At 38.5% G+C, this 23,553-nt stretch overlaps 1 protein-coding gene across 5 annotated transcripts; it reads right to left on the bottom strand.

Moving 5' to 3' along the window:
• Positions 1-1,854: 1,854 nt before the first annotated feature.
• Positions 1,855-23,332, bottom strand: ZNF800 (zinc finger protein 800). Of its 5 annotated transcripts, none has more exons than XM_074870098.1 (6): positions 23,232-23,332; positions 22,353-22,460; positions 20,008-20,103; positions 16,220-16,363; positions 11,556-13,305; positions 1,855-2,023 (listed from the first exon to the last, which is right to left on the bottom strand). In XM_074870098.1, exons 2-6 carry the CDS (start codon positions 22,411-22,413, stop codon positions 2,020-2,022), a joined length of 2,055 nt encoding a protein of 684 aa, XP_074726199.1. In that variant the 5' UTR covers positions 22,414-22,460; positions 23,232-23,332; the 3' UTR covers positions 1,855-2,019. The 5 variants fall into 5 exon arrangements, with proteins under 5 accessions (XP_074726199.1, XP_074726198.1, XP_074726200.1 ...); XM_074870097.1 differs by lacking the exon at positions 1,855-2,023 and adding an exon at positions 8,452-10,144 and having other exon boundaries at positions 22,353-22,463; XM_074870099.1 differs by lacking the exon at positions 1,855-2,023 and adding an exon at positions 8,452-10,148.
• Between the last annotated feature and the right edge of the window lie 221 nt (positions 23,333-23,553).

The following is a 23,553-nucleotide window of genomic DNA, read 5'->3' as shown; positions in this document are numbered from 1 at the left end:
GAAGTACAATTCCTCTGTTGATATTTGGTAAGGGATTAAATAACAGCACTGAGTTTAAATGCTATTGAGCTGCACAGGTTCTTGATGTGCTAATTTTGTGAGAGTGTCTGAGCAGATGCCACCTAACACTGTTATAATGCATTGTCCCCAGGTGCCTCACACCCCTGGGGACAAGAATGAATGCAATCAAGCAAACTTGAAGTCTTTGTTCTTACAAACATCATTCCAGAATTTCAAATGCCACAACCTAGAAACCGTTTACAGAAATCACATTAATGACTCATTCCTATGTCACAGACTTGACCAAGGCTGACGTTTCCACAGTCATTTGTCTTCCCTTTTAGCACATCCACCTCTTTCTACAAGTATATGCTTACAGAAAGCGGATTTGCCACCTCCCAAACCCCGGCGGAGCTGCCGCCGACGATCGCAGGCTGTGTGCTGCCATCTCGCGGCTCGCTCCCCACGTCTCAGCCCGGCCAACCGCCGCGGCCATTTAGCCCTGCGACACCGAGTCACTTGGGGGGCAGGTGACAGTAAAAGGGAACATTGGGAATGTCTTTTCTGAAAACAGTTACTACGCAAACTGAAATAACTGATTTTCATTCGCTCCTCTGAAAGTCAGGCCAGCAGGAGCTCAGACGACGCAGTCCAACTGCCCACCTCGCCCCTTCCATCCTAGAAGAGGACCCAGAGGTGCAGGTGGGCTCCAGGCATCCCTGGGTGTATCGGGTCTGGCTGAGCCAGAATTGGTTTTCCCCTGTAGCAGCCCTCATGGTGCTGTGTTTTATGTTGGGAGCTGGCAGGGTGTTGATAGCACACTGGTGTTGTGGCTACTGCTGAGTGGTGCTTACACAGCACCAAGGCTCTTTCCGACATTTCCCCCCCACAGTGGGACGGGGTGGGCAAGATCTTGGGAGGGGACACAACCAGGACAGCTGACCCGAACTGACCAAAGGGATATTCCATACCATATGACGTCTGCTCAGTATAAAGCTGGGAGAAAGGAGGAAGGGGGTGGGGTCACCGTTGGTCCTCCGAGGCAACCACTACGGGTATCAGAGCCCTGCTTCCTGAGAAGGCCCGACATCGTCTGTTCATGGGAAGTAGAGAATAAATCTGTTTTCTTTTTTTTGCTTCCGCGCGCGGACCTTTGCTTCACTTTGCTTATATTAAAACTGCTGTTGTTTTACCCACAAGGGTTGTTTTGTTTTCCTATCTTATTTTCTTTCCATTCTTTGCCCTATTGAGAAAAAAAGGGGAAAGGGGGGGGAAGTGATAGAGCGACTTGGTGGGTACCTGGCATTTAGCCAAGGTCAAACCACCACACTGGGTTTCCTCCACACCCACTCCCCACCCACATCAGGCTCTCTCCTCAAAAGCCACTATAGACCTGAAAAGCCTTTATTCCTCATCGTCTCTGAACTACTCTGCCCAATTTTCTTCATGCCCACCACTCACAGCAAGACTTTCTGCTGCTCTATTTGCAGCCACTGCTCCAAAAGCCAGATTCCTTCTGGCTCAGGGTCTTCCCACTCCTCTTCCAACACCTCCCTGGTCCAGGAAAGAGGACGTGGCAGTATGGCAGTGGATAGACACAACTTAATAATAACCATAGCCCTGCTGCCCTTCCTGTCCACACACAAAACACTTGCCCAAAGCCCTTCACTCTTTGTACCAAAGTGAATACAAAATGAGTTTTTAAGATTGTGAATGCTGCAGGGCAGGAATCCTCTTACATGTGCTTAGTATAAAGCAGTTCAAACAAATACACCAAGCCTCAAGCGCTTTCATGAGTCTTACCATAGTTTCATAGTTACTCTGCTGAATTTTATTTATTTATTCATTTATTTTTGCTCCAAAGATAAAAAGAAGGTGCAACTCCACAGGCAGCAAGCTCATTCAGAGCAGGAGAAACCAGGATTTCTTAATGATTTGAATTTAGTTATGTGCTACCATTCACTGGCTCAGAATGACAAGTTAATGACTATGGAGAAAACAACTCAAGGGCATCAAACCTCACCTGAAAAAAAAAAAAAAAAAAACAAGAGAAAAATAAGCACTTCACTTCTGATTCAGGCACACAGAAATAGTGAGAAAAATAAGGCTGGACAGGGCCTGCAGATCTCAAGCCATTTACTAGGTACCTAGTGCTGGGAGAGAAACATTACTCCTGGCAACTGTTTCTCTAATATATTTTTACAGGCATAAATATAAGAGGATCCACACTGTTCATGCCTGGATCTCGCCCTGCTCTGCCTTGCCTTTTTCAAAATCACCTTCTAGGAGACTCCATAACGAAATTTGAAACTCCCAAATCAGTGGTGTTTGTATCACCTCACTCTCCAGAAAAAAATCACTAACCCAACATTATCAAACTCCAAGGGGTTTCAAAACAGCTTTTATAATAGACAAAAAAACCAACAACAAAAAAAATCCTACTACCAATAAATTGTGTAAAGAAGCTAAAATAATAAGTAGATAAATAATTCAGCATAACACAACCACAGCCAAACAGTAAAACATTAACATTGAACTGGGCAGTACACAGCTGAGTAAGAAGATGACCACCTCAGTACTTGATGGAAACAAGAAAAAGACAGCAAGCACCTTCCACAGAGGAAGAGGTTTTTTATGAAAGAATGAGAGAACTAGCTATAGTAGCACAACTACAGGACATCACAGCTACATAGTTAGTTTTATTCTTTCCTCCTTTAAGAGATCCTTATTCACATATTAAGCCTTGCCCCCCAAAGACCTGTTCAAAAAATTATCTTAACAGTTCTACTAGTTTTAGATTACATTGCCCTGTGTTACACTGTTGTAGGCATTAGAAACCACTCTGATATAAGAAAATTAGCTCCAAGATACAAAAATATATTGTTCTATATTTCAAAGAAGTAACTTTGTTAGTCTGTTTTTAAAGCCAAGAATGATAATCCTTTGCTTGCCTTTTCCTACCACCATGGGTTAGTCCATGGCTGTGCATGCATTCACAAAGACTTTCAAAGGTATCCTCCATGTTTTCCAAGATTAAATTCCTTTTTGAAAGGAAATCTCACTCAAAACATAACTGAGTACCTGACTCTGCATTGCTGCAATCAGTTAGTTAACATTTACAGAGAGATAAGACAAGGAAAATGAACATCCTATCATTGCATCCTGATGACTGTAAACTAGAAGACAACTTACTGAAAACAAAAATTTGAAAACAACTCTTCAAAGTGGAATATCTCCAGTTATCACCTTGAATAACAGAAAAGCAAATTCTAAAGTTAGAATCATGAAATAATGATAATTAAACTAACTCAGAATAGCAACAGCCAGATAAAGTACAATTTATGAGATGTTTGCATGATGCAAAAACTATGGCTTGCACAAATGCAACTGATCCCACCCTGATCTTCTAGACATTGTTGACATTTAAGAAAATAGTCCCTTCAATCTTTTAAGTGTGGAAGACCATTTTCATAATGCCTAATTTGTTATTAGCTCCAAGCGTGTTTCCAACATACTTTCTATACCAGCTGCAGGCGTTTTCACTTACAGGACTCTGCAAAATCAAATGGTTGGCTTCAGTTTCTAGGAACAGCACTGCAGCCAAAATTCTTTAAAAGATGTTTGTGCATCTACCCGAGGCATTCATTGTTCTGAAATCATTAACACAATATACTTAAAATGGATCAATCACCAAAATAGGACCCAGACAGATACTTAGTCAAGGGTAGAGTTAACCTTTTCATCAAGAAAAAATGCATTTTCTCAAAAAACACCCAAACACCCCAAACCAACAAAAAAATTCCCACAAAAAAACCCACAAAACGCTTATGATGTTCCCAAGATGTCCCCAGTCATGGACTGTAGGAAGAGTATATTAAATTCTTGAAGACTCAAGTCAGAACAGTCCACCTTGGCACTACTCTTATGTCAATGATGAGACCCAAGAGTGTATGCCTACTGTCTTGTCTTGATAACGACACATCATGGGGGGAAGGCAGTTCCCTCAGAAGGGCGTTTACAGGAGTCATAGGTTTACCAGGAGTAATTCTAGCTTTGGACACCAAGACAAGAGAGGAGGGTAGTCATCAGTGCACATGACCGAAGATGCCCCTCACAGGCATATTTCTGCATTACCATCAGTCTCCAAATGGTTGTCCACAACAGTTCTGTCCCCAAGCAGTGAGGACACAGGTAACGTATAGGCTACATTGAAAAAAATTTAAGAAGAGACACTGGGTTACCATGAGACAACTGCTGCCACTGCCCCTTGGTAAGTAGAAGCAAGGAAGAGGATACTTCCACTGCTCCATCCATAAGGATAACTGGGCATGGTCAGCTGGGAGATGCCTCCAGGCTGCTGAACAAACATGGGAAGGAGGGAGCCTGCAATAACACTAGTGGACTTATAAAAGACTTGCAGCAAAATAAAAATCTGCAGTCATGGTGGAAAAGTCTTTGACAAACCTCAGGAGAGACAGCAGGCAGTTGGTGAGAACTAGAAGAACATTGAAAGTTATCTCATACTAGAAAGAATGACACCCACATGCAAAGAGGGCAGAAGGAGCTTGATTTTTCAATGTTTTTTACACTTAAACTGTCAGATTCTGTTCCGATACAAAGTATTATTCCTTTACTTTAATATTTTATGTTCTAATAGCATCCATATTTCACAGGCTGGAAGGCTGCTGTTGTAGCCATTTAAAAGAAAATGTGGGACAGTTTCACCTCACGGCTCTGGTCAACTCAACCCCATCATTTAAAAATGGATATATATCTCAGCCTTGCTTTCTAAATTCTCCTCAAGGAGCCCATCAACATTCTCTCAACTTTCTCATTTTTATACTGACTTGCTACATACACATGCACAACTCCATGTCAGCATACCAAAAAGATCATCTTGTGCATCCTTATTTATATGTCAACACTTACATCCTTATCCATTCCCAAGTCCCACACAGGCACAGAGAAAAATATGAAATAGCACAGATAAGTCTACCATATGCAAGTGTTCTTTAAGGAGCAAATGTCTGTATTTAACTATTAAGCTTTAATAAAAAAGAACAAAGTCACCCACAACCTGTTCAGTTCTGAGCAAGGTCAGCAGAGGTGTGTACCTTATTTTCCTCATTGATATTAATGGAAACAAGTACTCTGAGCCAGCACATACACCTGATCTTAAACCCTGTGAACCCAGACACCATCTAATCTACTACCAGTTTGACACCATGCAGATAAATGTCTCAATGAATTAAGAAAGCTGTTCCCACTTTTCTATCTGAGAGAAAGTATTTATCTCCAGTTACCTGCCAATATCATGAATACATTTTTGATGAAAAATGCAGCTTTACACATTTAAAGGATGGAATGTGACCATTTTAGGCTTGTCCATTCTTGGGTACTTATGTTTCTTCAAAGAGAGTGACAGTATGGATTTAGATATACTGTTATGAAGGAAATTGATTACTGTATTTTGCACATCCACATCTATTTTAAGTCTAAGCTGCAACTGACCTGTCTTGCCACAAGACAGTGACTTAAAACCATCTTACTCATCCCTTTGTTTGCTGCAGAAAGTCACAAACTGATGAGAACTGTGAAACCACAACATCCTGGAGAAAAAAACATCTGAGCAAGGGAGGGAAAAAAATGTTAAGAACATGTGCACGCAAGATTGTGTTTTTTGGTCTATATTCTGCCCCAGAGCTCACTGAACTCTTTTAGGTAACATCAACGGTGATGGGAAGACCATCAAAGCAGACTGTTTTGCCCCTGATAAAGGAGCTAACTCCCACGTTCAAAGCACATAAGCAATGTGAAAGAGAAAATCCAGTTCAACCAAGAGAGCTGAACTAGCTACTACCCCAGAAAGACTTGTGCTGAGAGGACAGACCGGGTAAATCCAAGTTGCCAAGGTAAATCCAAGACTGAAATGGCAGGAAAACAACCACCATCACCACAAAAAAATACTGGTATTACCAGATGCTAATAAATTTAGTGCAGTGGATCACCGACACAGAGAACCTCAATCCTACCTACAACTGAGGTAAAAACACCATAAAATCTACTTCTGAAAAATAACATTACAGCAAGATACAAGAGCACATCCTCCTCAGCCATCCAGACTTCACAACCATGCCAGCATTGCTCCTAGCAATGCAGTGAAACAACACATAGTTTAATCCACTTTGAAGAAAAATGTATTTGGCCTATGTGCTATCAAAGGCTCAGATGACCTTAATTTCCCACTAAATCCTCCAGTCAGTGATATTGTTTCCTCATTCGAGACATAGCTCCAAGTATACACTTTTGTTAAGATTACCGATACCTTGCCAATCCCCAGAGGGACCAATGAACTCAAACAATCTTAACTTTTCAAATTACATTCCACTTTGTGTCTATGAAATTACTACTTTAAGACTGTAACTGAGGGATACTGGAAAGCAAGCTCCCTACAAAAGGGAACTAAAACATATTCCACATCATTCACTTCCCCTCTGTTTCCCTTTTCAAGATGGGTGGAAAAACCTTTCTATTCAGTCAGTGGTCCCTCTTGAAAGTCTCCTTTATTAACACAAACACCAGGGGCACCCCATCAATATAGTTATTGAGGTCCCATACCCTTCTACCCCTCATCCCTCAACCAACATACTGGTCTACTTTTGTTGTATTTCACTATTCAGCAAAAGGGAATGATGTGAAATATCTACCCACAGATCCTTCAGCCATCAGTCAAAATGTTTTCAAAGTACTTCAAGCGCTTGACCAGTCACACAAATCCTTCACACGGTAGCTTTAAGTTCATCCCAGAAGAAGCCAATCAAAAAAAAAAAAAAAAAAAAAAAAGGTGATAAGGATCATCAACTATCTAAGCTACAGTTTTGTTTAATTCTCCTATAAAACTGAGGAGACCAAACACTACAAGGACTTCAAGCCCTGGAATCTAACATTCCAGACAGAAAAGACAAGTAAAACATAAAAATAGAAAACACTCCAAAATTAAACACAAAAAAAACCAAAACCAGGAAGACCAGACACCCTCAGCTGAGATGATTAACTGAAGAAATGGTGGGTTTGAGACAGAAGCCAGTACTTTAAGACTTCAGCAAGTCTGATACCTCCAGTATCAGTTTCACTTGTTTATGCAAGATTTCACATCAATTAAAGCTAGCTCCTCAAAGCCTTAAGATTAGAATCTATGTATCACTTTAAAAAAAAAAAATCAGACAGGCTTCCATACAGAATGCTTAGACCATCCTCAAAGTTTTCCGTAAGGTATCTCACATTCATGCTGAATAAAAATCTCTTTAACAAGACTCAACCTTAATTCTGAGGGCCCACTAAAAAATTTACATTTGTCTTTGGCTAGTCCAAGCAAAACAAGCCAAATCAATATGCCTTATCAGTGATACAAGAGTGCATCTTAATTAAAAACTCATATCCAGACACATTAATGCATAACCCTGCAGCTAAGTGCCCACACAGATCTTGACTATATTCAAAGATTTATCACAACTTTTCAGAATTTGTCAAAAAATACGTATTGTGTGAAATAAAAGAAATAATTAGCAATCCTTCTCTCTTTATATTTTTTTCTCCCATTGCAAGATGTTTGCATGGAAAGATAAAAAAAAAAAAATCACTAAATTAAACAAGTCCACCATAAGCATATAATTTATTTTTGTTATTGGAAAAAGAGAAAACAAAGCCATTCCACAAGTCAGAATGAAAAGGAGACTTGTGCTTCAGATGAGCGATTACCCACTAGATCTAACCTCATGGGAAGATATTAAAAAAAAAAAAAACCACCACAAACCAAAAACATTGTGGCAACTGCAAATTATTGAGCAACATCTTTAAGAAGGAATATGCTACCTAAAGCTTCAAGCAGAACAAAACAATTTTGTAGCTGTTTATCTACATGGATGCAGAATTGGAGATCCTTTAGAAGAAAGCTTTCCTTTGAAATAGAAGTAACTTCACTTTCACATATTTCAAGACACAGACTGCACTGTCAAGACACTTACCCAGAACAGACCACAGAAACCACAAGTATTAGCTGAGAAATGAACAGCTGTTCTATAACTATGCCTGCAGTTTAATTTCCTAATCTTAATCCACAGGCATTCAGGAACATTAGTTAAAATGCAGTTACATAAATAGCTTGATGTCTTCCTTTACAAAAGAATAAACAATAATTATGGCAGTTCTCTTATATTCCAACCATAAAAAGAAGTAACATCAGATGGCCACCAACATTATTTGCAATGTAAAATGAGATAACCCTATTTTCTTAGTAAAAAACCCCATCATAGCCTATCTCCCTCAATATTAATATTCACTTTTGTTTTAAAAGGATAATAAAAACAAGCTTTGCTGAGTTAAGGAAGAGATACCTTTACAAGGAACAAAAAGCCAGTATCAACAGTGTTGTCTAAAAATACAGCAAGGGTCAACCATCAGTGTGGAGAAGTGTTCACTCCACAAGTGCCAAACTTTTAATAACAAAAAAAACATTTATTACAACAAATATTACAAACAACTAGTTTCAGTGATCAAAGAGTAAAACTTTACAAATATGCAAACATTGTAATTTCTGATTGTGGAGCGATAGATATTCCAGGTTTACAAACACAACATCTTTTTGTTTATGCACACTTAAAAGTGATTTCCAGTCTGCTTTATTTTCCATCAAATACAGTACATTTATCCAAACAAAAGCATGTACATTCAATATAGAACATTTTGAGCAATAGCTACAGTCCAGTTCCCATTCACAGTATTTTTAGTGCAATGCACTAACAGGGCCAAATATTTCTCTATCCATAAAAGTATTTTTACTCCTGATCTTGTGATCAACATTTTTAGATATATTTTATACAAAAAGTATATATGAACACGAGGCACCTCCCTAAGTAAGGGAGTGAACCTATATAAAAAAACCACAGTATTTCTTCTGATGTACAATACCTTTCAAATTGTAGCAATTTGACACAAATCACTAAACAAAATATTTTCTAAAAAGTAAAAAAATAAACAAAACAAAAAACCCACAAACCACTGACGCATGAAACCTGCCAAGAATTTTATAATGGTAGGCATGCAACTGTTTTACTATAATCTTGATTAAAAGGTTAAAAAAAGGTATCTAAAACATTTTCCAAATTATACAAGGTCAAGTGCTACCTATAGTGGTCATTCATGATCTTGGAGAAAAAACTTTCTGAGTTTCTCCCATACTATCCTCCCTTTTTATTAATATTTAATGAAATAAGCTAACATTATAAGTGGTTGTGCACAGATTGTCTGTCTATAATACATCAGCAAATATTTACTACCTTCATATTAACATTAGTGTGTTGATCTTTCAAAAAATAAACTGAAAAAATAAACTGCAACTATCATTAAAGTGCTTGTGTATAACTTTTTTAAAAAAATTAAAGAATAGAGGAATGTGGATATTTTTGTAAACTTCCTAGATGTTTACAAAGTTTTCCTATGAACCACATATGGAAACAAAATGGAGAGCTTTGAAGCAACTTCAGTACAGTGAAATTCAGAATGTCCCAGAACTGGGAAATTAGTCAATATGAACAAACTGATGTTATGGCAAATACTAAAAATTAGTACAATTCAGCCAATATACACTACATTGTTTGCTCTTATACATTCATTTGCAATAAATTTAAAACAGTATATAACACAACATTTGCCTAGGTAGAGTATCACAAAAAACTTAAGAGCTGTTCATCAATTAGCACTACAGGGAGGACCAGTATGCACGATGAGCTCTCTGAAGATGATTTCCTAAATGAGGAACAAAAATCTTCTTCCAAAGCTGCTGTTCATTAACTTGCCTCTGTACTTGTTTTAATTTCAGAAAGTTCATTCTATACTGTGTCAAACCTCAACTGCATAGAGATAACTGCTAATTTAGAAGCACATGTGCACTTCAACTACTTCAGCGTTATGGGAGGAGGCACTGTCCTACGAGCAGTCAGAATGGTTATTAATTTAGTAAGAAAACAACAGCTTATGAAAATATTTCCCCCTTATAGTACCACCATCAAGATATTAGCGGTTCCAACAACAAACTAAAGTCTTTTTCATTCAAACGAACTCCAAACTTTCCGAACATCATTTGAACCTATCTGAGGAGAAATGGGAATAAATTAATACATTGAGTTTACCCATATAATTCCATTTTAAATTACACAACATAAATAATTTATAAGGCTAAATTTTCAATTCTTGATCAAAATGCAGAAGTCACTTCTCCTCTTAAATTCAGCATAATTCAGGGTCCAGCTCAGTTAATTTTTGAAGTTCCGTCCCACTTAGCTAGGATTTGTTACAAAGTCACAAAAGCACCAGATTACAATTTAACATATCTGGGTGTCAATTCACTACAAAAACTGAACTCGAATCAAATTACCTCCTGGGAAACAGCACTTCAGAGTTGAAATATAGAACAAGGCACATGTACTTGGTTTTCTTTTACCAAATATGCTAGAAAGATAATTCTAAATAAGGATGTTAAAAAACTCTTATAGGTATCACTACTGTCTCTCTTCAATATAGTTTTTTGTACAATCCCCAAACCTTCAGGTATCAGCCAGTCATTCTGAAATACAAACTGACTGCATACATACGTTATTTCCTTTTTTAAAAGGTCCTTTTAAGAACAGGCCATCTTTAACATGAAGGCTATAGAAAACTGAGAAACTACAAATACAGCCCCTCCAAGTTTAAAAAAATTCCCAGAGTACCATATAAGCAGAAGTTTAGAAAATTCTCGCCCAGACTTCTACACATACTTAGGCTTAAACCAAAAAATTTTGATGAGACTCAAACATTTAAAAAATAAATGACCAGAAGTCCCCAAACCCATGCTTATATAAAAAAGCATTAAAATAATCAAATCCTAAATTTTATAATTTTAAAGGTGTTTGTATGCACCTAACTCATACTGATTTTAAATCAAAGCAATTAAGCATCCAAACTACATTCCAAAAAACTGTTCTACGTCATTTTGTTGACAGGGCATAGGCAATACACATTAAAATTTTAAAAACAAACAAACAAAAAAAAAAAGCACAAATGGTAATTCCAATAAATTCATAGAGATTTTTTTCTGTCGACAACTTTTACTGTAGTACCTTTAGTACTTCAACTGGGTCACAGAGAGGTTAATTAACAGGTTAAGTTATTCAAACCAAACAAAAGTGTTGTTAATTTAAAAAAATTACTATTTTAGAAATGTACATATATTAGCTTGATTACAATAGATGCCTTAAGACAATTTAAAGAGTTGACTTGGTACAGTATAATCTATATTCTATTTCAACTTCCTACGATGACGAATTTAGAAATTAACTCTTTTCCAACACAACTAAAAACAAAATTTAAGAAATAAAATTGACATCTACCTTAGTATTTAAGCCACTAAACCATAAAATCTACGGAAAAGTATATTTTCGGCAATAAATCAACAACAGCAAAAGAAAGGCAGTGGTCTTGTTTTGTAAAAAAAGACAAAACATTTTCTTTTTCCTCACCAGACAACAGCTTTAGATCTTGTACTTCTGCCTTTGGTTTTGTTTTCTTCAGGTGAATGAGATACATTTGCTTTGTGGGTTTTCTTATGATGTTCTAGAAAAGCTTTTCTGGCAAATGCTTTCCCACATTTATTGCATCGGTGCAGAGAAAAGTTTTTTGTTACTTTTACTTCAATGCCAACATCAGCTCCTTCATACTTTTTATTGGGAGAATTAGAGGTGACATCCTGTTTTGAACCAATCTGTTTTGTTTCATCCCTCTGAGGGCCTCTTTTAGTCACCTTATTTAGAACAAGATCAATTGGTTTTTTTATGGCTCTAATTTCTAAACTTGCAGTTATTTTCCCAAGGTAGCGTGGTGACTTTTTATGAACTACAGTTATATGCCTTATCACATCACGTTTGCGACGTGTTTCATAAGAGCAGAGTGGACACCTGTAGTATTTAACATAAATGTTATTTCCATCTGTGTGTAGTTCAATGTGTTTTGTCAAGTTCTGTTTAGAAGTAAATTGGCGTTTACATAGTTTACAGTAAAGCTGCTTGAAGTCAAAGCCAGCTGAAAGTTTTGGCTTCCTGGTTTTTTGCTGGCCACCTGCAGCAGATGCATTGGTTGATTTAGAGGTTGATTTAGTGGTTGATTTACAGGTTGATTTACTGGTTGATTTAGGGTTTTCAGGGTCCTGTTTAACTTTATTTTTCTGTGCTGACGGTGTGCTCTTTTTCTCATTTGAATGATTTGTTCCCTTTAATTCATTCTGCGGAGAAAGGGCAATGGAAGGGGGTGAAGGTTCTACAGAATCTGCTGGTTCAACTTTTACTTTTATTTCTGTGCCATTGGCAGTATTGTTGGGTCCTTTCTCTCTTTTAGAGTTCTTTCCAGAAAGAGTTATCTTGTGAACAATTTGCATGTGCCTTTTCAGCATTATTTGTGAACTATATTTTCTCTTGCACAGAAGGCATTTGCATGCAGTTAAATTGTATTCAGCCTTTGAAGACGACTTTTGTTTTCGTGTCTTAAAAGATTTTTTAGCAGAAACTGTATCCAAGAACAAAGGCTGCCCAGGCTTTGTAGCTATATCAGGAGTAATGGAATCCCTTCTTAATCCTCTATGAACTTCATCAAAATGCCTCCTTACATTGGCTTTTGTAGCAAATGATTTATAACATACAGGACAACTTCTACCTAATGTTACAAGAACATTCTTATTTCGTCCTTTCGTGGAGCACTGATTTGGTTTCTTTTTTGTTTCTATGTACTTCTTTAGCTCTTCCATCTTTTTTTTGTGCACTTTTCGAATGTGCCGGCGTACACTGCGTCTGGAATGAAATTCCTTCCTACAAAGGCAACATATCAACTGGTGGCCGAAATCAGAATTATCCAGAGAGTCCAATTCAGGATTTACTGCTGGAGGCTGTTCTTCAGGAGTAGGTATCACCTTGTTTGTAACGGGATCAGCAGGAGGTAATTCTACAATCTCCCCAGCTGGGACTGGGGCTGGAGCTGAAACAGTCTTGGGTTGCTCAGTGCTGGGTTCCTGTATCTGTACTGGAGCTTGATCAGGGATACTACTACTTTCTATGTTCTCATCTGGGCTATCAGTCCTTGATACATATTGAAATACAGCATTCTGATTAGTTTCTATAGGTTCCAATTTAATTACATATTCTTGCTTATCTACCCTTGGATAGATTGCTTCCAGGAGGTCATTTATGGCTTGACTCTGTTTATCATTTATATCTGGGAGGTCTGTGAAAAAAGGCAAAGGTATTTTTAAATGATTTGGTAATTTCAAATTCTTTCAATTTCAAAGTATCTTTTAACTACTGTGTCAATTCAGTCACCAAATTTGCACAAATCCTGTATTTGCACTATTTTTCTGACCATTTATACTTAGAGGCTTTGAGTAATCATTGTTATCACATCAGTACAAGTTACTTTTTTATTAAAAGCCAATATTGGAAGTACACCCTTCTGCGATGCTAATGCAAAAGTCACCTAAACTAAAAATCAGTTTGCCTGGAATTAAACTGATCTTTAAAAATCTGTATCAATTATAAAAATAACATCATACAACTGAGCTTGTTCTGCATGTGTGCAACTAAGCCTGAAGTATCATTAGAAACTGATTTTCCTGCTGCTGGAAACTGGCACACTCAATAAAGGAACCTAATACCAGAAATAAGCTCTTCTCTCTGAATTCTTAACAGTCCTTAAAAGAGAATGAAACATCTATGTAACCTGAGCACTGCATGAAGATATAAGTAGATAAGGAAGAACTTAACTTCAGGGGCAAGGAAAGCTTTTACTAATACCAAAGCAATTAACAGGCTCAGTGATACAGCAAGATATTAAATGTTAAGGACAGAAAAGTCCTGTATTATCAGGGAAAAAAATTGTACTAATTTCTCAAAACAATAAAAACTGAACCAGAAGTTGTTTTAAGAAAGAATAACTTTCACTGAGGTTCACCAAAGGTCCATCCTGTGTTCTGCCCCGATACTGAGTTGGAGCAGAGTTAAAAAGCAAGAAAGAAGGATACAGGGATTCTCCTGGTTTGTCTGCTGTCAGTAAACTTCTCAAGCTGAGGTTTGCCTTTAAAGTACTGTTTCAATACACCTGGTTTCCAAAATGTTCATTCAAATGCTTTTGAAGCATTTATATTCTTGGCTACCACAACATTAAGCAGTGTTTTTTCCTTTGTTTTACCAGAAATACTGATTATTTTACTCTCTGGTAATTTTTCTGGTAACTTCCTTTTTTATAAAAAAAAAAAAAGAAAAACAAAATGATTGTTCCCATGTACCTTCATGTCATTTGTGATTTTACAGGCCTCAGTCATATCTTATTTTTAAATGCCAAATTAGTTCACTAATCTAGCTTCCAGCATGATACACTAAGCATCTGCACTGGCATAACTAAGAAGCCAGGGTGCTACAGCAAAAAGGTGAGGCATGGAGATGATACAGTTCAAAATTATCCACGATGATCTGAAGATGTGATTCCTGGTAACAGCTAATTAAAAACCCACACTTAGTCAGGGTTGTTCCTTCCACGCTGCCAGCAATGCATGAAGAGTGTCAGTACAAGAAATATGCTGGTTTGTTGCTTAGAACCCATCTCTTAACACAGATTTTTTTAACATCTTTTCCAGTCAGTTTCAAAAGGGACTATCTATATAACTTTTATCAAGGGTAAAAAGTTCTTACTATTTTATAGCACCTTTTAAGTCTACTTAATGGCTATGCTAACAGAATACGTCTCTAAAAAGTCATCAGAGAATAGTCTTTGGAATTTTTCATCATGGGGATGCTGAACTTTTATTCCTACCTCTTGTTCACTATCTTTTATTTATTGATAAAACTCCCACTTTACTCAATAATCATCATGCTCAATTTTATATAAAACATAAGTACTTATATAGTCTTATTCAGAGCATGTAGTATTATCCTCTTCATTTGCACCCCTTCTAGTGAACAATGAAATATGAAAGCTAACCAGCCAATTAAATGAAGGCTAGAATGTCAGGAGCTGGACGGGAAGTCTCTACTCAAGGTAATCTTATTTTGCTTAGAAACTTTCCCATTCAAGTCAGATGCTTTGAAAATACAACTTGTCCCTTTTCATACATAAGCTCTGTGACTTTCTGCAACTGGCCAAGCACACTCATTTAAGGAAGGTGACAGTACTAGTCTTTTCACCTTCTCCTTTACAACACTAGCTGACAAAATGTGGGAAAAGAATCACCTACGTAAATCTCTTCATTCCTAATTTTTGAAATACTGAGGCAGGAAGGCATTCATCAGGAGAGAAAAATCCTCATTACACCTATGTTGATCTAGTCAAGAGATCCAGATAATTAGAAAGCTTTAAAAAACATTTTTGTATTCTGGCACATTTCCAAATTATTCAGCTTTACTCAGATCAACAAAAAGTCATCACTGGAATGAGACTTCGATAAATTTATTTTTCCATAAAAATATACTTCTTTATTTTTTCCTCATCATTTAAGTTACTTTCTTTTAATAATAAAGTTTAATTTCTACAACAGAGGTGGTCGGCTAGGTGTGATCACGTAGAGTATCTTAAATAGTGTAAGGTGAGGTGGTGGCAAAATTAGTCTGCGTTTCAGAATGAGTAAGACTAAAGGACTGCATCCATGACACTGAGTGCTTCCCAAGCACAGGAGAAAATTACAGATATTGATCCAAACCACTTTATAGGATCCAGCTGAAGTCCATCAGAGCTATGCTGATCTAAAACTGAAAAGTCTTGTTAGATCCACATTTTTCTATGAGATTCGTTTCCCAGTCCTTTGGCATACTTTTTGGTACCTTTCTTAGAAAAGAGGGAAAGACAGGAAAGAAAAAGGAGAAGGAGGAATGAAAAGTATTAACAGTGACACTCTTCATTGAATGGTTGGATTTATAAACTAGCTATCAAATTAAGACATTGACATAGGTCTCGTTGCTAATGCATATTAAGTCAGTGCTGTAGCTTCTTTACTACCACAAAAGTTCTACTACCATAAAAGATCTACATATTTGAAATATTCCACTTCTTTTTTTGCATTTTGTTTCTGGTGTGTTTGTATAAATGGTACAGAAAGGTAAGTTTCTCAATTCAGATAGCTTTATTAAATATTTCAATTAGTAAGACTTACTATCATCCATCTGGAGACTTGGAGGACAATAAAACTTTTTATGAGTAATTAAATTTGGTAATCCTCTGAAGAGACTCCGGCACAATTTACACTCAAAAATGGTGTCCACATCTTTTAACAAGATATGTTTAAGTTGTTTGGTTCCTGTAATAAAAGAAACGTTACACTTAAGGAAGGTTTTCTGTTCATTTTTTAACTCACATCATCCCATGAAAGTGGAAACATTTTAAAACATGACAATTATAACAGTATTTTATCTTGTGTTAATGCTAATTCATTGCACTGTAAGTTTGATGATACATACTCCATAGTTTCATACATATGATGATACATATGTAATGACACATACTCCAAAGTTTCACTATGAAAACAAGACTAGTCTGGAAAAAAAAAAGTCAAGGATTACAAACATTACAGTTTACAGGGAAAGCACGATGATCTATGATAAAGACTAACAGCTAACGTTAGGAAGTCCATACTACATTATCTGGTTGCTGCAATGCCCAACAGGAAAGAATAAGCACCTAGCACATTTAAAGAAGCCTGCAAAATTTTTTCTTTAAGCTTACCCAACAGTGCTAAGAAAACATGATATATACAGCTATTTCATGTAGAAACAGCACCTGGTAAGAGCATACAATAAAACAAAGAGAATAAGTAACGGAACAAGAAATGTTACTACGTCTAGATATCTGACTTAAGATCAAGATGATGATACTTAGGCAAGAAAGTAGAACTGTATACGTATTTTCAGCCTGCTGAAAAGAAAATACATGTAATTTAAGTCAGAAACTTTTCTACTAAAACATAGGCAGTGTCACAAAACACGTAGGTTTTCCAGACTACTATACATTGTATATTCAAAAAAACCCCCACAAAGATAGATTGATCTAGCACTGTTGATGTATTCCAGCTCCTGCCTTGCTTAAAGAGCAAAAGGATTCAGAGTTTAAGTTACATTCCAAACCCACTCCTTCACTTCTCATCTAACAAAAATTACAAACATAATACCTACAATTAGCAATGAATTACAATTAGCAATGAATTACTAAATGATGAATACTTACCTACTCCAAATGAGAAAGAAACACTAGCTAACCAAATTCAGCTGCCTTCTCTATCTTGATTTTTTCCTTATAATGGAATTAATCAAAATTAATCCAACAAGCAAAAATGTAATGAAACTGGACCAAGAATAAATAATACCAGACAACTATGAAACAGCATCAAGACATTCTTCAAGCTGAAATAGAAGTTCAAGTTTTCTGTCACCCCAGACACTTCTCTTAAGAATTCCTTTTAAAGATCAAACTCAGTCACACCGCAGAACTATTTCCCAAACAAAACTCTTTCAAACCTTAATAATTTTATAACAACTAATAGTTCTTCAATACAAGTGGGCCTTAGCAAGACAACTTTTCATTTCTTGGCATGATAGTAGTACTACAAAATTTTTTACAACTGAGTATTAGCAAAGCACAGTGTCTTCTCCTTCTTTAACAAATGCTTAAAAATGGAACCCAAACTCAACTATCTGAGACTACCGTCCAGTTTCTGTCCCCTCCTATGCCTTTCCTGGGCCACAGCCCTAGTCTCGTATCTTTTCCTCTCACTGCTCTTTCTTCAAGTGTTACTAACCTCACCATCATCTGACGTGTATTTTTACAGACTACTGGACAAATATTTAGATTTAGTGAAAACCCCAAATTTAAAAATTGCACAGAGTTCCCCCAAAAGCAAGTTGTTTACTCAGATCTCACCAAACAGCATTTGAATTTCTACATATAAAGAAAACCAGTGACAAAAACCCAGGTGAACAAAACTGAAGATGCTCCATGTAGATAAATTCCAGTAAGTTACCAAACTATAATTCAAACAAAAGGCCTCCAATTTGGTGATAGGACACAATAAACTAAAATTTGGCCATGCTGTTGATACATGCCCTAGCCACAAACCCCTCCCCCAAACAACAACAACAAAAGTCATCTATTTCTCCAGCATTTCCCAATCAAGGGACACAGAAGTCCCTCTCTCTCTCTCCTGTTATACTGATATTTCAGTCTCTTTCCTTTCAGGACTGAAATGTTTTTGTCTAATCCAAATTATTGGGCTTAAGAATTACTGGGTGAGATTAAAGGATTTATGACTGGAGGTCAGACTAGATGACACAGCACTCACCCTGGCTTCAAACCATCTTTATGCAACTATGAAGCTTTTCACTGGTGGGGGAGTAAAAAAAAAAAAAAAAAAAGTCATTTTGAATTAAACTGTAAACCTTTAGGGAATTCTGAAAACAGCAAATAAATTTAAAACATCCACTGGTTTTGTGGATGCAGCAGGCAGAGGAAATAATCATCTCCTTCACCAAATGCAGACTGTGGCAACAAGCAGCCAGCCTTCTACCAGCATATGCTGCCTCCAGCCTACTGAAGCCTTCTCTATTTTGTACTTACATCTAGTTGGGACAGGTGATACTTCAACAAATTCTATTAATATTTGTAAATGATGTTGTAATAATACCATAGTTGCAATAAATCAGTACAGAACATTGATTACTGCGAACACTTCTCTGGTAGAAATGCCAGTTTATACCTTTAGCAAGCAATTTAATTTTTAGAAAAAAAATTTAGATTCAAATTAATTTGTTATTCATGCTTTGGATGACAGAAGCTTCTGCTAAAACCACTTAAATAGTTATGGACAATACTCTGGCTTTAATCTCTATTTCTTTACCACAAGCATCAAAAGTTTCTTTCCATAATGAAATGTTGCTTATTCAAAACTAACCAGTAAAATCTTGGTACAAGTCCTTTTGCCTTCTGTTCAGCTGCCCTGGTGAAGATGGCTGAAGATGTCAAGGTAAACTATTAGTTTAACACCTGTCAGCAAGGACAATCTGGAAGCAGCCCAGAGACGGAGTACTAGCAGCTAGTTTGTGCTATTACCAGTAGAGATTTCATTAATCTGCTTCAAGCAAAAGAAGGCTGCCACGCATATCTGAGGCCTCAACCCAACTAAAAAAGGTTACTAATGATCGCTCTCACATCCAGTTTTTCTTCTTGTATTAAGTCGTTGAAACGCTAGTGGAGAACTTAAATACTGTGCCCTTTTACAAGACTCAGCCCAGACATGCATCCCATTACATAGCAGAGATGATTTATACATGAAACATTTCACATATATATAACAGCTCTATGTGGAAAAATCTAGAAACATAGAGATAGCAGCATTAAAGAGATTGTTTTAATTTTTGTAGTAACTGCTGTGTTCTTGCACCAAGGGTTGTGAAAATAAAATGTTCGTTTGCCATATCAGAAGCATAGAAACAGCTAGAAAACATTAAATATTTCAATCATTTCTGCATGCTCACCCAAACGCTCAGTTGTTATTCTCAGGTTCGTTGCTATGTACTGCAACTCCCGAAAACAATCAAGGAACACCTTGATAAAGCAATTCTAAAAAGTTCAAGGCAAACATTAAATTTTCTCTTTATCTCAGGAGATTTAGGATAAACTCATTAATAACAGCAGGAGGGATGACACAACAAACAATTGAAGACAACAAACTGATTTTTAATGTTTCTGAAAGATAACTATACAGCAGGAGCTATATCTTCACTACTTTATATGAAAACCCTTATTAAAAGGAACAGTGCCTAATTCCAAAAACCTACAAATAGTTTGCAAATATGTAGAAAGTTGGGTGTTGGTTATTTTACTACACTAAATATACATAACTCTTATAACAAGGTAATAAACTTCTTTCTTAAGTCAGGTATAGTTTCATACCTGATCGAAAACACTCAATGATTTGTTGAATACCGGATTTTGATGTTTGCAGAGGCTGCTGTAATAACGGAGGATCACCAGGTTCCAACAGATGCACTGAAATATATAAAAGGATAAGAAACCATCAGAGAACACTTAGGTGACTTTTATGAAGTTACAGATCTCTATGCATACAGTAAACTAGGTAAAAAGAAGGGCCAGGGCTACAGTAAAAGTCACCTTCCTCAAAAATTAAATCTACACTGAATTAAAAAACAGTCAATACTGAATTTTCTAGCCATGATACCTTCTGACAGTTTGCTGTCATTTTGATTATTTGAAGAAAATGTGTATTCAAAGCTATGTGTATCAAACACAAAAACATATAAATATATAAAACCAAATTAACTCACTAGAGTTGCTAGTTAAAGCAATTCCCCAGAACAATCTATTTGACTCCTATCATTGAAACCGAAACAGATGTACAAAAAAGCATTACCAAATACTGCACTTCACAGCATACTATGCGATTTCAATGTTGCTTATGCACACCTAAGCAGTGAATCCAAATTTATAGTGATTATCAGAAAAAAAGCACAAGCATAACTATGAGGTATATACCAGAAATAGCTATTATTATATTTTTAACCAATAAAATCACATTCAGGAAATGCTTCTTGTTCAAGAAAACTGCTGAATACCTTATTTCTGAAAGTTCATTCCACATCACAATCTTTGTAAACTGTATTGAAACTTGAACATTTATTGATCAGGATGATTATTAGTTATTCCAATATGCAGTATTTATGCATATGAAAATTAACAGCAATCCATTGCTGTATATGCATACAGCAATTAAGCTTTGCCCAGAGGGAAAACCGAATTTAAATGAATAAGAGCATTTATTCAGTATGTGTTTGCAAAATCATTAGTTAGGTATTCTTTTTCATTTTTTACTGACAAAATAACTAGCTTTGTACTTCATAAATCAGCTCCTATCTTATCCATTTGGTTTGATTTTTAACCCCACTATAAGGTTCACATCTTTAAATGAAGAACTGAGCATCTCCAAGACATTTATTTTTGACAAAGAGCCGTAGAGGCATAGTATAAAACTATTTAGAGATATTAAGTGCAAATAGATTAAACACATTTTGACAGCAAAGATGTTCTAAAAAATGTAAGGTTATAAATAAATTCAAGCTGAAAAGAACATCAGAAAGAAAAGCAGTCTAAGAAAGGGATGATAGAATGAACACTCAACTATGCTGGCCCCATAATATACCATTATATATACGAACACATAACAACCATTACAAATCAGCTAATCGTTTGGGGATCTCTAACACAATGACATATTGTATTCTACTAGCCTGTTCCCTATGCCTCAAAATAGTATATTTTGGTTTGTATACTGCCTCTAATATGCATGTGCAACACCCACTGACATCAAGAGGAGTGACACGGGAAGCAGACATAACACATCACTGTTATTTGTAAGGCAAGAAAAGCATTTTAGCTTTTTTAAAGCATTAGAACAACTCAAAACCATTTCATCTTAAACACAAAGAAATGTTTCTACTAGCTGAACAATACCTACTCTCAAATTACATTTAATTAAAGGAGCATTAATCAAAGTTGCCATGCTCACACTTTCACACTACCAATTCCCCAAACTGATGTCCTTCTTTTCAAAACACAAGTGAAAGTATCCAAATAACTCAACAAGGCAACAAGAAAGGAACCAAATTTCCTTTTGGGCTAAAACTATAACAGCAGGCAGAACAACTTCAAAAAATCTAGCAAGTTGGCTGAAGCTTCAAAGTATTCATTATACTTTCCACCAATGGCACCTTCCACATCACACAGCAGTGGAACACAAACAGCCGTTTCAGGACTTGGGGGATTTTTTTTCTCCTCTGAGAATAAGATCTTCAAGTTCATCAGAGCTCACCAGAGTAGGTGAATATTCAGATTTTTTTGTAAAGTGATGTTTCTTGCAATCTCTTGCATTCGCAGTTTATGTTTTTACTTTACACCTACTCTGGTGAGCTCTGATGAACTTGGAACTTTTTGGAAACAAAAGGGCCAGTTGTTTTACACAATTTCTTGCATTCCTCTGCTTACTGCATACAATGCCCGTGCGGTGGCTCAGGGATTACTGCAGGAACTAAGAAATTACCTTCCTGAAATAATTTTAACATGACAGTTCAAAGATAGCAAAAAAACATTTCCAAACAAAATTCAGAAACTTTTTATATCCAAAACCGTCACTAATGATGCGCATTAGCAACATCACAACAGTTTTCACAAGGCTTTAAGGAAAGAGATAAGTAAAAGAGCCAAAGCATCACACACCACTGTACCTGGTTCACAGCATCCATGGTGATGGTGGTCAGTCTGACAACACTTGTCCCTTAGAGGCATTTTCCGTCCGCAGGACCTACTTTCCTTCTACATCCAGCAGCTCGTTTCTGCTAAAACAAGCAAATTAACCGTCACCCCCGAAGAACCGGCGGCTCAGGACGGCGCTAACCTCGCACACCCACTTCCTACAACGGCACCGCCGGAGCAGGCCAGGAGGCAGCGGCACCCTTCGCGCAGGGGAAAGTTTCCATTGTTTACAGCAGGTCTCACAACGCCCTCTGCAACGGCCGCCGCGGCGAGCCCGGCCGCTCCGCTCCGCTCCCTCCCACCCGGGCCCCGCCACCCAGCGCGGCTCGGCCCTGCCCGGCCCGCCGCCACCTGCGCCTCGGCCGGCGGAGGACAGACCCCAGCGGAGGGGAGCCCCCGGCGGAGGAGAGCCCCCGGCCCAGCCGCCGTCCTCCCAGCCCAGCCCAGCCCAGCCCAGCGCCCCCTCAGCGAGCGGCTCCCACCGCGCCGCTCTCCCGCCGCCCCTCGCCGCGCTTCATGCCCACCTCCCAGCCTTCCTCCCGCAGCCCCGTTACCGGGACGTCGTCGCTCAGCTCCCGCGGGAGCGGGGGAGAGCCGCGGCCCCGACAGCCAGCGGCCGCAGCCCGCCCGCCGCCGAGCCGGCCGCCCCCCGCCGCGCTGCCGGAGCAGGAGCCGGAGCAGGAGCCAGAGCCGGGCGCGCCCGCCGCCCCGCCACGCGCGAGCCCGGGCGGGGAGGGGCGGGCGGCCGGCAGGTGACAGCGGGCGCCAAACGCCGCCGCCGGGAGGGGGAGGAGGAGGAGGAGGAGGAGGAAGAGGGCGCGGCGGGCGGCCCGCCGGGGGCGAGCCCCTACCTGGGAGAGGACGGCCGGCTTCTCCCTCCCCGAATAAAACTTTATTCTCCCCTGTCCCGCCAGAGCGGCGGCCGCTGACCCCGGAGCCGGATGGGCACAGGGGCAGGAAGTGACTGCGGCCCTGGCGGCGAGGGGCCGCGCACTGCGCAGGCGCCGCGCCCGCCGCTCCCCCTCCCGGGCCGCACAGGTGCCGGGCAGCGGCACGCGGCGGGGCGGGGCGGGACGCGCCGGGCGGCCGGGGGGTAGCCGGGGGCGGGCGGGCGGCCCGGCCGGGGCGGAGGCGCTGGGCTGCGGCGGGACGGCGCGGCTGGGCGCTCCCTCG

This window comes from Strix uralensis, chromosome 5 (genome assembly GCF_047716275.1).
Source record: "Strix uralensis isolate ZFMK-TIS-50842 chromosome 5, bStrUra1, whole genome shotgun sequence".
NCBI lineage: Eukaryota > Metazoa > Chordata > Aves > Strigiformes > Strigidae > Strix > Strix uralensis.
This window is presented reverse-complemented; position numbering and strand designations above follow the sequence as displayed.

Bases quoted from the DNA above. Each gene is read 5' to 3' on its own strand.
- ZNF800 (XM_074870097.1), bottom strand. From the start codon at position 22,413: ATGCCTCTAAGGGACAAGTGTTGTCAGACTGACCACCATCACCATGGA. The intron at 16,364-20,007 runs GTATGAAACTAT...CTTTTATTACAG, and splicing joins CATTGAGTGTTTTCGATCAG to GAACCAAACAACTTAAACAT. The intron at 13,306-16,219 runs GTAAGTCTTACT...CTTTTTTCACAG, and splicing joins AAGTCTCCAGATGGATGATA to ACCTCCCAGATATAAATGAT.